The sequence below is a fragment of the Corella eumyota genome, chromosome 6 (genome assembly GCF_963082875.1).
Source record: "Corella eumyota chromosome 6, kaCorEumy4.1, whole genome shotgun sequence".
NCBI classification, from domain to species: Eukaryota; Metazoa; Chordata; class Ascidiacea; order Phlebobranchia; family Corellidae; genus Corella; species Corella eumyota.
Window position 1 is genome coordinate 6757383 of NC_137495.1, and position 13188 is coordinate 6770570.

Consider the following 13188-nt stretch of genomic DNA (forward strand, 5'->3'; position numbering starts at 1 on the left):
GTTGTTTGTTATTTTAAGGAGTCACAAAGCCTATGTCTTGTTTATTAAAAATAATATTTCGGCAAAAATCAGACAGATCTTTTTTTAAAGAAAATTTTAACAAGAAAAGTTTGGTATTAGTTAATCAATAAAACAGACTATAGTTAGCGGTGTCTTGTGGATAATTCAGATATTTATGTAATTTGTAAAATAATTTGCAAGAAAGTCACTTAACCTTTCGGTTTTAAAGGCCGTGGTTGGCCAATTTACATCACGATATAGTCCACTTATTCTATAACAGTTTCAGAAGTTTAGAGAAAATGAATGCCTTGTTGTGTTATATATACTTGCAAGTGCAAGTTACTAGATATAAATTATAAAGCTAAACACCGCGATTTTAATTATTTTGGGCAAAACACAACATTCAAACACTTTAAGTTGAAATTCAGATCAGTAGCTTGTCATTCTTAATGACGTAACTCTAACATAATCAAAATTGCCAATTTGTGACGTGTATGCATAACGCGTCATCTTATGATTGTTATTATAAGCGCATGGAATTTCCGTTTACCATGTTGTGCGGAGTATAGATTTAGCCAAACTAAATAACGTCATTTATAGTAAGTTAGTTACAGAATCAGTGGTTTGAACAAAAAATGGTCTGTACAATTTTGTTTACAGCGCTATACTTAGACTAAATATGGTAGTTTATACTTATTTGGACATTTGTATGCTACTATATTTGGTAGAAAGTTTAACTATTTGGTTTTATGTATAAAGCACACTAAAATCTATAAGTTACTGCTAATAGTGTTGGTTGTTTTTTTATTTTTTTAAATTACTGAAAACAAAAATGAATACAGAACATACAGAAACAACTACTACAACAACAACAAGAGTTGCTACTTTTTCTCTGAATGTGGGTTATGTTAAAAGTTTACCAGGAATTCTAAGGATTTGTGAATTAGTATTGGGCCTTTTGTGTTGGGCAATTATTGCAAGCGACACAACATCAAGATTTAGTTCCCCTCATTACTATGTGATGTTTGTGACTGTAGTAGCTTGGCTGACGACTTTGTAAGAATATTTTGAATTTCAAGTAGTAAATCTTACTTTTTTCTAAATCAACATTATGGCTTTGTTATTTAATTTTTTTATGTGCATTTTTTTTGGGATATATATCTTTATCCTCGATGTGGGAAAGTCGAATGCGCGACTTAAACATAGAGTAACATAAGTTACTCCGATCCAGTCTCGAGTTGCCTATAGCAGTTTGGGATATTATAGATTATAATTGCCCGATAATTATGCTGCTGATTAAGTGCTGACTCAGCAGGAGTTCATACCGTTTATTACGCCTTACTCAAGGGCGCTACAGCGTAAGGTCAGTGGGAATTGAACCCACAACCTCATGTGTGGTGTAGCAAGTGTTCTTACCACTACACCACGCTGCCGGTGAATTGATGTGCTTTAAGTACATTTTAGATTGAACAAGTATATAAAACTACTGCATGTATTCAACTATACACTATTGCTTTAATAGCTTTAAGTTTAGTGCCCTGCTTTACAGTTTAAAATGTTTTAATTCTTTTCTTAATCATACTTTTTCTTATCCGCTAGAATACTTTTCAATCTTTATCTTTGCGGATGGACGGCTACTGCCTGTCGTACCCTACCTTGGGCGGTAATTGAAGTTCTGTTCAACTGCACCTGGGCCCTGTTGTACTTTATTGCCTCTTGTGTTGCTGCTGCTTATACGTACAACAGGCAAACCCTGTCGGCCGGTGCAGCGTTTGCTTTTTTTACCACATTTGCCTACATTGCACACTGCGTCGTTGTATTTAAAATGTGGAGCGGGCATCACGTTTGGGAGGCGAGAACAGCACGAGTGGTGAACACGTAAAAGTCAGGCGACCTTGCCGGAAAAATATATTTATTTACTAAACAGGAAAACTGCTGAGAATGTATTGGCCGATTACCAAAAACTTACGATATCACCGGTTTCTTGAAACGGGCTATTTTTTCTTTAAAAGAGTCAATTTGAAAAAACTTCACAGCAACTGTTTAAAATTTATATACTGCACCACATTTAATTAGAATTACTTTTATAATTTTATACATTGCCTTTTTAAATGTTTTATTATCCAATTCGAATAGATATGCATTTTTATTTTTCACGAGTAATCGATTACAATTAAAATATAAGAAAAAAAAGTTAAACTCTAATTTTGTCGGTTAATCTTTTTCCAAAATATAAAATAGGTTCAATGACACGTTTTGCAAATATAATACACTTAAATCAAAAAAGAAAAGCGCTTGTGTAAATTCTAATAGGTTACTTATTGATACTTAGAGCATCAAACCGGTTACAGAGCAAACGTGCGTAATGTTTGTAGTATATAATGTATGAAAAGGGACATAGGAAGATAAGTACTTTACTTATTGTAACTAAAAAAAAGTCTATTATTAGTGATTTATTGTAAGAATTGAGTTAGAGTATGGTGTAGATATGCCAAGAGTATATAAATAGGTTTGGTGACCATGCCATAGCATACTTAAAATCTTTATGTAAACATTAATACTTTTGGCATGTTTTAAATCATTAAGTTGATTTTGTCATTTTTTCCGTCGCATTGTTGTAACATTAATTGTATATCGTATTTATTATTTACTTTTATCGATGTGCGAAAAACCAAAATAAAAAAAAAAAAATTTTAGAAAACCGTAAAGTTCAAATGATTCAAAAGTTATTTTTTTGTAGATTTCCAACTTAAGTTATAAGAATAAAGTAATTGTTACGTCACAATGGCTGATGTGGACCCGCAGCCATTACTAGCGACAACGACCACGCGAACCGGGACCGTAAATTTGAACGTTGACTACGTCACATCCTTTTCCGGTGCCCTCAAAATGTGCGAAATTCTGTCCGGCCTAATCGCATGGGTGTGCAATGCTTCTGCCCGTTTTTTTGCAACTCCAAGTGTTTTTTTTCTGTTTGTTTCTGTGACGTCATGGATTTTGACCATGTTAGTATATCTAAATAATGGCTAAGTTTAAACGGGGACGCGGAATTTGAGGGAATGGAAAATGAAGGAACCGTAAAATGAAGGAACGAAAAATAAAGGAACCGGAAAATGAAGGAACGGAAAATGAAGGAACCGGAAAATGAAGGAAAGGAAAATGAAAGAACCGGAAAATGAAGGAATCGGAAAATGAAGGAACGGAAATTGAAGGAAAGTAAAAAAAGGAGAGGCGGAATTTTAAAAAATAAAACGCGGAAATTCCGTTGACTGTTTATTTGTATTTAAGTCAATATTATTTTAGAAATAAACGGGCATTTTATAGAAGAGAGTAAGGGTATGCTGGGGTAATAAAAATTAACTCATTATCGCTTATCAGTTCTCAAATAAATGAAAGTAATCCTAAATAATCAGTCAATGGTATTTCTGCGTTTTAGTATTTAAGATTCCGCCCTCTCCTTTTTTGCTTCCCTTCATTTTCCGGCTCCTTCATTTTCCGATTCCTTCATTTTCTGTTCCTTCAGTTTCCGGTTCCTTCATTTTTCGTTCCTTCTTTATCTGGTTACTTCATTTTCCGTTTCTTCATTTTCCGGTTTCTTCATTTTTCGTTCCTTCTTTTTTCGTTTCTTCAATTTCCATTCCCTCATTTTCAGTCGATCCGTTTAAAGTTTAAACGAATGATGTAAGAATGTCAGATAAAGCTAAAATAAACACAGTTTCTGAGGCATAGTGCCTTCTTACTTATAGAGCCTTGGGTACAACCGTAATTACTGTTATTGAGCACTTAGTAATACTTCGACTTGAATAATATAAAGTTGTATGTTTTAAAACTTTATCTTTTCCAGAATCTTGTTTGTGATCTACTTTTTAGCTCTTCACGTTAGCACATTTGCCAGGGCCCGTTGGTCTGTTCTTGAATTTGGATTTAACGCGTTTTGGGCTCTGTTGTACTTTATTGCCTCTTGCGTTTTAGCTGGCAATGCCTTTGGTGATCCGTTGCTGGAGGCTGGGGTGGCGTTTGGATTTTTTACGACCATTTTTTACGTGGCGCACGCAGTGATTTCCTTTAAAGAATTGAGAGTATCATTACTCTGAGCCGCCAACAGTGGCAGCAAACTGAACACCTGATCACGTTACGTCACGCACGACGTCATTAAACTGAGAAAATGTCGCTTAAAGCGCCACGCATTGCAAACGAAAGGATATATTGTTAGGGAGACGTTAACGGGGCAATGGGTAAATATGTAAGAGTCACGTGACCTTAGCTGACAAACTAGGGATATTTAGGGATAACAAACTAGGGATAACGGGGAAACTGCTGAAAAAGTTTTACCATCTTACCTAAAAACTCGGTTATTATAAAAACCACCTTTGCATATTGGCCAGCTAATTTTTTATACCGTTATTCTGCTTTAACCTTAATCAAAATTAATCTTAAACTATAAGTCATAAATTGTTAAAAGTTTAATTTAAATAAATTGTCACAGTCCTTTAAAAATGGCTATTTTTGCTTTAGAAATAAGGTTAATAAAACTTGGCAAAAACGGAATATAGTACCTTTAAGTAGAATAAAACTTTGTATTTCAATAATTGTTTGAGTACTGTTGTAACTTTACGTATCACACCACATTTAATTAGGTTCACTTTTATAAATTTATACATTGATTTTTTAAGTGCTCTATCTATTATTCATTTTAATATGATTTTTCAAGCAATCTAATTAGACGAATAGCTAAAAATAAATAAAAAATATTAAAAAAATTGTACATTGTTATGAAAAAAATTCAATTACTTCCTATATTAAAAAAAAAGTTTCCCTTTAAATGCATTGTCATCATTTAAAAATCGCATAATAGAGTTACAACAATTAAAACAAAGAGTTTTGCATTGTCAGTGTTCTTATTAGGCGATCTATTGTTGTAACATTGTAACAGACAAGGTCATTACATTGATTCTCATAATTGCTATGTAATAAGATTGGGCTATGTAATAAGATACAATAGGCCTTACGGCGAAATAGGAAAACATTTTAAATTTTGCCGGTCATTCAAACCGCCATTTACTTAAAAACTAGTCAAGTAGAACAACAACATTTACTCTTGGCTCTGTAGCGAAACCACCCTCGTTGGATTGAACACAGGCATATTTTATGTACCAGAAAGCGAGTAATACTATTTTCTTGTTGGCAAGTGAATTTAAGAGAACTGTTCACAGGTTGACAGTCACATGTTAGTTAGTTGAAGCAGAACGACCGCATGACTTCTTGCGTAATGTGTAAATATTGTAGAACTCTTATCATGTGCCTCATCAAAACCAAAAAACAAGGTTTTTCTGAATGACCATCTAGTATACAAAGTGATAAGTTAGACAGTTTAAGCTGAAAGTATGTCATACAACTTAAAACTGACGTAGAGATATACTACTTTTGTTGAATTTAGGTGTTTATCTGTTATTCTGTCAGTCTTTTTTGAAAATCTGTTAGCCTTTTTCCAGAAAAAAAATAGTTTGTTTGGTACGTTTTTGAAATATTATAATCTTTAATCCAAATGTAAAGCGCTTATGTAAATACTAATAGGTTACTTATTGATACTAAGAGCACCATACCGGTTAGTAGAGCTGTTAAACGACTTTAGTAATGTTTGTAATATAGCATATAATAAAACGCACTAAAAAAAACAAGTATTTAGTACTTACACCTACTGTAAATTAATTTGGGTTAGGATAAACGCTGTTGGGTATGTTAGATAATGTGTTTATTGGGCCAAGAGTTCGAAAGTATAGATTTCACTTAATACCCATATAAAAGAATATTAAATGCAACATGTGGCTTTGTATCTTATTACAAAAATAGGCGTGTGTTCATCAATACATCGTCGAGGGAATTTCTAAAAATAACAAAAGCGCTTTGTAACTAACCGACAGCACTTAGTCACGTGACTTTAAATTTCCAAGTGAATGACAAATAAATAAGTAAATCAATTTTTGGTTATTTTTTAGGTGTATATATATAAAAAGTTTCTGTCACTTAACAGTTAAAATAGTTAGAAAATTTGAGTTTTAGTTCTTTTTTCAGTATTTTAATTTAAATGTAGTATGTTTGACTATTTTTGAGGTGTTATGTTATTATATTATGTCATGACATCATTTATTAGACCAACAAAAGTGCCTAAAACAGGATAGAGCGTAATTTAATACACGTAACACGATACCATTGTTGCAATCATTATCACGTCATTCATTTTGTGAAGTCAATTATTTAGTTGTCGAAAAACAAATTTTACAATCATAATTGACACTGACTTGCGATGTTGCCTTAATAACCTGTGTTTGCCAATCACGTAAGCATTTGCCAAAATAAACGACTTCCTTTGAAAATAATTAGTTAGTGTAGTTAGGAGTATGAACATATGGCTTTAGATAAGTAAGTGCTAATTGTATGTAATACATACACGGCACTTAAAATAGTAATACAAGATAACTACCAGGTTTGGTATGGCAAAAAGTTAGATTCAAAATCCAGTGTAGTAACAAATATATACAAGATTGTTTTAGAGAACCTAGAGTGAGTGCTTAAGCCAACTGAAATATTGTGCCTAAATTTTGGTAAGTTTTAAGTAAATAGGGTCGGTGTATATGGTCTACTGTAGTTTTTGTATGTTTAACAATGCCTTACAGTTCTTTGTTGTGTTGGCTTTGTTTGCATTATTTTAATTTTTAAAACTGTTGTCAAACGGTGTGCATTTTAATGCTTGTACTAAGGATATATTTACATGTATCTACAAGCTGATAACATATTGGAGTTTACAGTTCGCCCAAAACTAGAACCGTAAAAGTAAAGAGCTGCAAGAGCCGTTAAACTATCAAAAACAATATTCTTTTTTTTTGCTATTACAATATAAAATAACCCCCTTATGAGATATATAGTAAATACAGAGCCAGGGGAGGTATAAAATAGTAAATACAGAGCCAGGGTAGGTATAAAAATATTCTAAAGAACCGTAAAGTACAAATGATCGAATTTTTTTTTCCAGATTTCAGATTACAATTTTAACTCAGGTTATAGGAATAAACTTATTGTTACGTCACAATGGCCGATGTGGACACGCAACCATCGAGCGCGGCAACGACGACGCGAACCGGGACCGTGAACTTGAACATTAACTACGTCACATCCGTTTCCGGGGTCCTTAAAATTTGCGAAATTCTGTTCGGCCTAATCGCCTGGGCGTGCGTTGCTTCAGTATACTATTCTCATGGGTCACGTGGTTTCTTTCTGTTTGTTGGTGTGACGTCATGGATTTTTACAATGTGAGTATTTAAATAAGGGCCAAGTTATATTACGTATGGTATATTGTATGTTAAACTTTGACTTAATTAACGTAACCATCTTTATGGTCAAGATCCATATAAAACTTTATCTTTTTTAGAATCTTGTTTGTGATCTACCTTTTGGCTCTTCACGCCAGCACATTTGCCGGTGCTCCCTGGTCAATTGTTGAATTCATTTTTAACGCGGTTTGTGCTGTGTTTTACTTCATTGCCTCGTGTGTTTTGGCTGCCTACACCTTCGGTCATTCGGTGCTGCAAGCCGGGGCAGCGTTTGCATTTTTTACGACCATTTTTTACGTGGTGCACGCAGTGGTCTCGTTCAAGGAATGGAGGGGTTTTATGCCTTGGGCCGCTAATAGTGGCGGCAACGTGAACACGTGATCACGTTACGTCACGAATGACGTCATGAAATCGACGAAACGTGACGAAAAGCGTCACGTAACGAATGACGTCATCGATTGACGATAGAAACTTATTGGACCTTTTAAATTTAGAAATTGAATTTATTTGAAAAACTTAAAAACTTTAAAAGACAAATATGATAAAAACAACCACTTATCTTCCTAAAAGTTTAATTACTTTTTCATATTATTGTAGTTAACCCATTTTACTTACCAAATTTATCGTATACGTTGTGTATACGGAATATTAGATTACACTAAAACGATATTTAAATTAAAGAGATATTTATGGTTCTGTAAGAATAAACGAAGCCTCCATATAGAAATTAAAATCATGCATGTCTTCCTTTAGATTATACAATACACCCTTTTTCTATTGTTTAAATTTTCGTACGCAACATTTTTAGTTGTTGTGTAAGTACTTATATCTTTACGTAGTAATCAATTTTCTATTTTTTATCAAATTTAATTTTGCTACTTACTAATGTTATTTTGTATTTGGCTTTAATTTATTATATATACCTAAAAAATTCCTATTAACCGAAGTTTTATATTCTATTTAATTTTTGTTCTCTGAAATATTTTTTTAAGTGATTAATATATAGTTACTCACTATTAAAGGTGTGGTATTAATGGTAGACACTAAAAGGTAGTTTATATGTCGTGGGTTCAATCCCCACTGCTCTCATGCTGTAGCGTTCTTAAGTAAGGCGTTATAAACGGTATAAACTCCTGCTGAGCCAACACTTAATCAGCAGCATAATTACCAGGCAATTAAAGCCTCAATAGTATTTCAAACTGCCACAGGCAACTTGAGACGGGGCAGGGGTAACAATTGTGTTTAGGTCGCACATTCGACCTTCCCACTATGAGAATAAAGATATATACAAAAAAAAGTGTATATACATAAATAATGGAGATTAGTGGACAAAATGTGTTTGTCCAATTATTATGCCCACAAAGTAAATAAACCTATCGATTATGGTGCGAGGGTAAATTATCCAAAACAAGTATTAGTTGAAAATAGAGACCATATTACAATATTTAAAATCTCGCCCAAAGGGCGGACCGTCGACTAGTATTTATAAAAAATAAAACGAAGGGTTGAAAAACGTATTAAAATTAGTTTTTTAAAAACTACGTCAAGCATCTATATATATACACAAGAATTTTTAATAGAGCCTAACCGTTACACCAACTTGAGCCTTAATTTGTTTGTTAATTATTATATATTGTCACTGGCACTACTATGTTTCCCTGCAATTTACTACGTTTACATTTATCTAATTAGACTTTTAGCTTAACATATAACAACACAATTAATATAAACTTACTTAACTTATGTACCTGAAACGCTGCCTTTCAAAATGTAAAAACATGCAAACATGCAAACCTACCTTCACTAAGTCAGAAAATTCGAAAACTGCATTTGTCCTTTTTGTAGGCTTGTTTTTAAACTGTCTTTATTCTTTAGTCTTTAATAAAGAACGCTAAAATCAAGAAACATAACATTTTTTACAACAGTTGTTTATTTTATTTTAAGAAATTTTCAAGACAACCAATGTTGCAAAAAGTTAAATTTACTACCTAACATTAGGAAGAATTGCAAACAAAAAAACCTTAATTTAACTTATTTTGTTTTGATTACGTCACATGAAAACAACAAAAAAATAACAACACTCACATTTAAACAACACCAATCCACAAACACAATTTTCACAGCTCAACAACAACTTTCATTATTAATCTTCTTTAATCTCTGGCGCGTTTTTCCAGTGGATGACGTTGCGACAAGCCTGAAGTATTTCGGGATCTGATTGGATGTAAAGATATGGGTTGCAAGCCATGATCACTTTTGGTAAAAGCTAAAAAATATTTAAAACAAATTAAAGTCATACTTACATTTAAATAATTGCTTTAATAAGTTATAATAACTTTTTAGGTCCTTGCAATTTCTGTTCAATAAACTAGCAAATGTAGTCTAACCGAAATTCGATCCAAGTGTTTTCAGAAATCACATAACTGATAATGCAAAACTGGCTCAAAAATACGTTAACGTTCTACAAGATTTTTGTAAAAAACAAAAAGTTTGCAATATATTAACTTACATGAACAACGATCATAAGCCAAACTGGTAAGTTTCCCACACCGATTGTCACTTGGAGACCAGCGTACATGGCATACGGAGTGTAGCAAATCAAAAACAGTAGAGGAGCGATCAAGGCAGTCTGGTGAATATAAACCTAAAGGTTTTAATTGGCAGATAGGTTTTTTGTAACAAACAACTTATTTTAACCAAAGTATAGTTAATATTCTGGACGGGAATTATACAAACATTGCATCAGTTGTTTGCCAAAATTATCATACTCTTGCAAATTGTAAGATATTTCAAATACATACTTAAAGTCAATTTATGATAATCTAAACCAATTTTAGGATTAAGTCTTAAAAATTACAAATTTAAAATTATCGATGTACAATAAAGTATTGTGTTAACATGTTTTGCAGCAATTGCTTGTATGATTGTATTACATGTGTTGCAACATTTAACTGTTGCAGCATATACTACAACAAAGCAAGTGTTATACATTTAAAATCAAGTTTAAAACAGCATGGCAGTCATCTACTGACTTTACTTTAACATGTTTGAAATGATATTAAAACCAACCTTTTCATTATGTTTTGACTCGTTAAGCAGTTTCTTGCAATAGATTATCATTTTAGCTGCAGGGTAGATAAACCAGATCAAAGCTACAAGTGTAATGTATGCTTGCATGTATCTTAAAAGATAAAAATGGAAGAATTAGAGTTATGAAACCCACGGAATACAGTCTAAAATTGTTTTGCAAAAAAGTTAAGTAGTTTAATTAAAACAAATTTATGCTTGTATTTATTTTTTTGTATATATCTTTATCCTTGATGTGGAAAAGTCGAAAGCGCGACTTAAACATAGAGTAACATCAGTTACTCCGACCCAGTCTCGAGTTGCCTGTGGCAGTTTGGAATATTATAGATTATAGTTGCCCGATAATTATGCTGCTAATTAAATGCTGACTCAGCAGAAGTTCGTACCGTATAGCGCCTTACTCAAAGCGACAGCATGAGGTCAGTGAGGATTGAACCCACGACCCAATGTGCGTGGTGTAGGAAGGGTTATTACCAGTACACCACGCTGCTGGTCATTTTAAAATCTGTTTAATTTAAAAAAGAAAAAGGGGCATTTAGAAACGGTTCACAAACTAAACCATATGTACATATATCTATTGCATAACTAACAACAAATTAAAAATTACTTTTAAAAATACAAATATAAAATGACTAGCTCACCCATCTCTGTGGTCGAGGTCCACCAAGCATCCGACAGTATTTTCATGCACAGTTTCATAATAACCAAAACCAAATGCTGGTAGGCCTGCAGCAAAGGCACTTAAACCCCATACCATTCCAATGAAAAAGCAGTAGTTTAGACCGACTGTAAAAACAATTTGGTTGTTTTATACAAAAAATTATATAATGTAATGTAGCGTCTGTTGTCTCCAATAATGTTGTGCCTTCCACCTTGCTCAATGAGATTATTATTTGTTGACACCTTCTGATGCGGCGCTTTATCGTTTTGATGCGAATTAACTGATTAGATATTGTGTTATATTGTAGATAGTTGCGAAAGGTATTTTTGGACATTTCACTTTAAATAAATGTGTTATAGGCAAAACTTTGGTCTAGTTTGAAAAATTTTAAATAAAAAACGACAGTAAGTTAGTAAAAAAAACTTTACAATATAAAACAACCATGTTTTTTTCGAAATGCGCGAACTAACGCATAACAACTGTTACACCCCGACCCATTCTCTTATTAAGTGCTGAGTAAGTGCTGATTGAGTGCTGACTCAGAAGGAGTTCATACTGTTTATTGCGCCTTACTCAAGGGCGCTACAGCATGAGAGCAGTGAGAATTGAACTCACGACTTTATGTGGTGTAGCAAGGGTTCTACTACTACACCACCCTGTCGGTAAACGTATCATATTTATATGGAAGCGATATCTATACCAAGATCAATAATGACTAAAATATTAAAATTTCTTACAACATGTTCCTTCAACTAAATATCCCCCAAAAAAACTTTTCCCAAAACATAAACCATTAAATAAGTATCCCAAAGATACAGAACCACTGTATTATTTTAACAATTCCCTCATAGATAACGCCTCGAAAAAAAAACCAACAAAACACATTTTTTTGTACTTACACTTTTCAGGCTGGCAGGTTCTGTAATAACGATCGATGGCTACCCACGTGATACTTGCAATATTTATGAAGCCAGCAGCCAGACCGACAAACGCGTTCAACTTTAAATAAAACAAAATAACTTAATTTTAATATTTATATTTGCCATATTTACCAAGGCATATAATTAAAAGTATGCGCTAAACTGTATTAGAGTTTGATGTAGCGACAGCCTGCAAACTGGTTTTGTTAATTTTTTCCAAAAAATTTCATTTACTTGACATCCGAAGGATCCAAATGGCCAACTCTTTCTCTGAGTCGACATGACGACAAAGGCGAGATGAATCATCATAATGACGTCAGAAGCGGCCAGTGACGTCATCCAGATCGACTTTTTCTGCAAGTCCTTTCGGTTCCAAATGGCGCGGAAGAATATCGAATAGCCAACGATAGAAATTAGTCCTAAAAATTCGAAACAGTTTTAGGGTTTTAAAATTAACAAAAACAGGCAATAATTATGCTTGGTCTGATGGTTAGCTATATTCAATTTTTTGGTTGTATTTAGTTTGCGATAGCACACTTTAACTGTTCTAGTTTCGTCATATTATCTTATTTAATTGACCATGTCATTCATATGTTTAATAACATCTAGCTTGTTTTTTTATAGCTATAGTTTTACAAAACCCACATGAGGTCGTGGGTTCAATCCCCACCGATCTCATGCTGTAGCGCCCTTGAGTAAGGTGCTATAAACGGTATGAACTCCTGCTGAGCCAGCACTTAATCAGCATCATAATTACCGGGCAATTGTAGTCTCTATAATATCCCAAACTGCCACAGGCAACTCGAGACTGGGTCGGGGTAACTGATGTTACTCTATGTTTAAGTCGCGCATTCGGCTTTCCCACATCGAGGATAAAGATATATACAAAAAAATGCACTTTATTAATTAATTTCTAAGCGTTTAACATTAAAATTAACAAGTACCATGTATTCAATGACACTTGGTTAAATAATTGTTGTAAGTCATATCTTAAATATTGTACTTACCGATTAACATGATAGTGATTCCATAATAAAAGCGAGCATTAGTGTCAACAATTTCCATAATGATAAACAACAAAACTTTAAATTAAACTTAAAACCTATACACAAATGGGTTTTTATTTAAGCTTATTTCTAGGATATATTACTTATACTTATTTGTATATACCCAAAATTAACATACTCTATTC

General features: G+C 33.1%; 4 protein-coding genes across 4 annotated transcripts; 3 read left to right on the forward strand and 1 right to left on the reverse strand.

Moving 5' to 3' along the window:
* Nucleotides 1-619: 619 nt before the first annotated feature.
* On the forward strand, nt 620-2332 carry LOC145755182 (plasmolipin-like). Its single transcript, XM_082571408.1, has 2 exons — nt 620-1056; nt 1600-2332. The coding sequence occupies exons 1-2, from the start codon at nt 833-835 to the stop codon at nt 1880-1882; spliced, it is 507 nt and encodes a 168-aa protein (XP_082427534.1). The 5' UTR covers nt 620-832; the 3' UTR covers nt 1883-2332.
* Nucleotides 2333-2889: 557 nt separating this feature from the next.
* LOC145755741 (plasmolipin-like) lies at nt 2890-4094 on the forward strand. Its single transcript, XM_082571988.1, has 2 exons — nt 2890-3005; nt 3845-4094. The coding sequence occupies exons 1-2, from the start codon at nt 2890-2892 to the stop codon at nt 4092-4094; spliced, it is 366 nt and encodes a 121-aa protein (XP_082428114.1).
* A 1240-nt stretch (nt 4095-5334) lies between these two features.
* On the forward strand, nt 5335-8336 carry LOC145755067 (plasmolipin-like). The gene is made up of 3 exons (XM_082571268.1): nt 5335-6602; nt 7031-7307; nt 7427-8336. The coding sequence occupies exons 2-3, from the start codon at nt 7087-7089 to the stop codon at nt 7707-7709; spliced, it is 504 nt and encodes a 167-aa protein (XP_082427394.1). The 5' UTR covers nt 5335-6602; nt 7031-7086; the 3' UTR covers nt 7710-8336.
* A 1135-nt stretch (nt 8337-9471) lies between these two features.
* Nucleotides 9472-13061, reverse strand: LOC145755742 (rhodopsin, GQ-coupled-like). The gene is made up of 7 exons (XM_082571990.1): nt 13004-13061; nt 12231-12415; nt 11976-12075; nt 11057-11201; nt 10398-10509; nt 9838-9957; nt 9472-9594 (listed from the first exon to the last, which is right to left on the reverse strand). Exons 1-7 carry the CDS (start codon nt 13059-13061, stop codon nt 9472-9474), a joined length of 843 nt encoding a protein of 280 aa, XP_082428116.1.
* Nucleotides 13062-13188: the final 127 nt, after the last annotated feature.

Coding starts and splice junctions, on each gene's coding strand:
- LOC145755182 (XM_082571408.1), top strand. CDS start 833: ATGAATACAGAACATACAGAAACAACTACTACAACAACAACAAGAGTT. Junction 1,057..1,599: donor GTAGCTTGGCTGACGACTTT/GTAAGAATATTT, acceptor CTTATCCGCTAG/AATACTTTTCAATCTTTATC.
- LOC145755741 (XM_082571988.1), top strand. CDS start 2,890: ATGTGCGAAATTCTGTCCGGCCTAATCGCATGGGTGTGCAATGCTTCT. Junction 3,006..3,844: donor ACGTCATGGATTTTGACCAT/GTTAGTATATCT, acceptor TATCTTTTCCAG/AATCTTGTTTGTGATCTACT.
- LOC145755742 (XM_082571990.1), bottom strand. CDS start 13,061: ATGGAAATTGTTGACACTAATGCTCGCTTTTATTATGGAATCACTATC. Junction 12,076..12,230: donor TTGGATCCTTCGGATGTCAA/GTAAATGAAATT, acceptor TTTTATTTAAAG/TTGAACGCGTTTGTCGGTCT. Junction 9,958..10,397: donor AGTCAAAACATAATGAAAAG/GTTGGTTTTAAT, acceptor TATATTCACCAG/ACTGCCTTGATCGCTCCTCT.
- LOC145755067 (XM_082571268.1), top strand. CDS start 7,087: ATGGCCGATGTGGACACGCAACCATCGAGCGCGGCAACGACGACGCGA. Junction 7,308..7,426: donor ACGTCATGGATTTTTACAAT/GTGAGTATTTAA, acceptor TATCTTTTTTAG/AATCTTGTTTGTGATCTACC.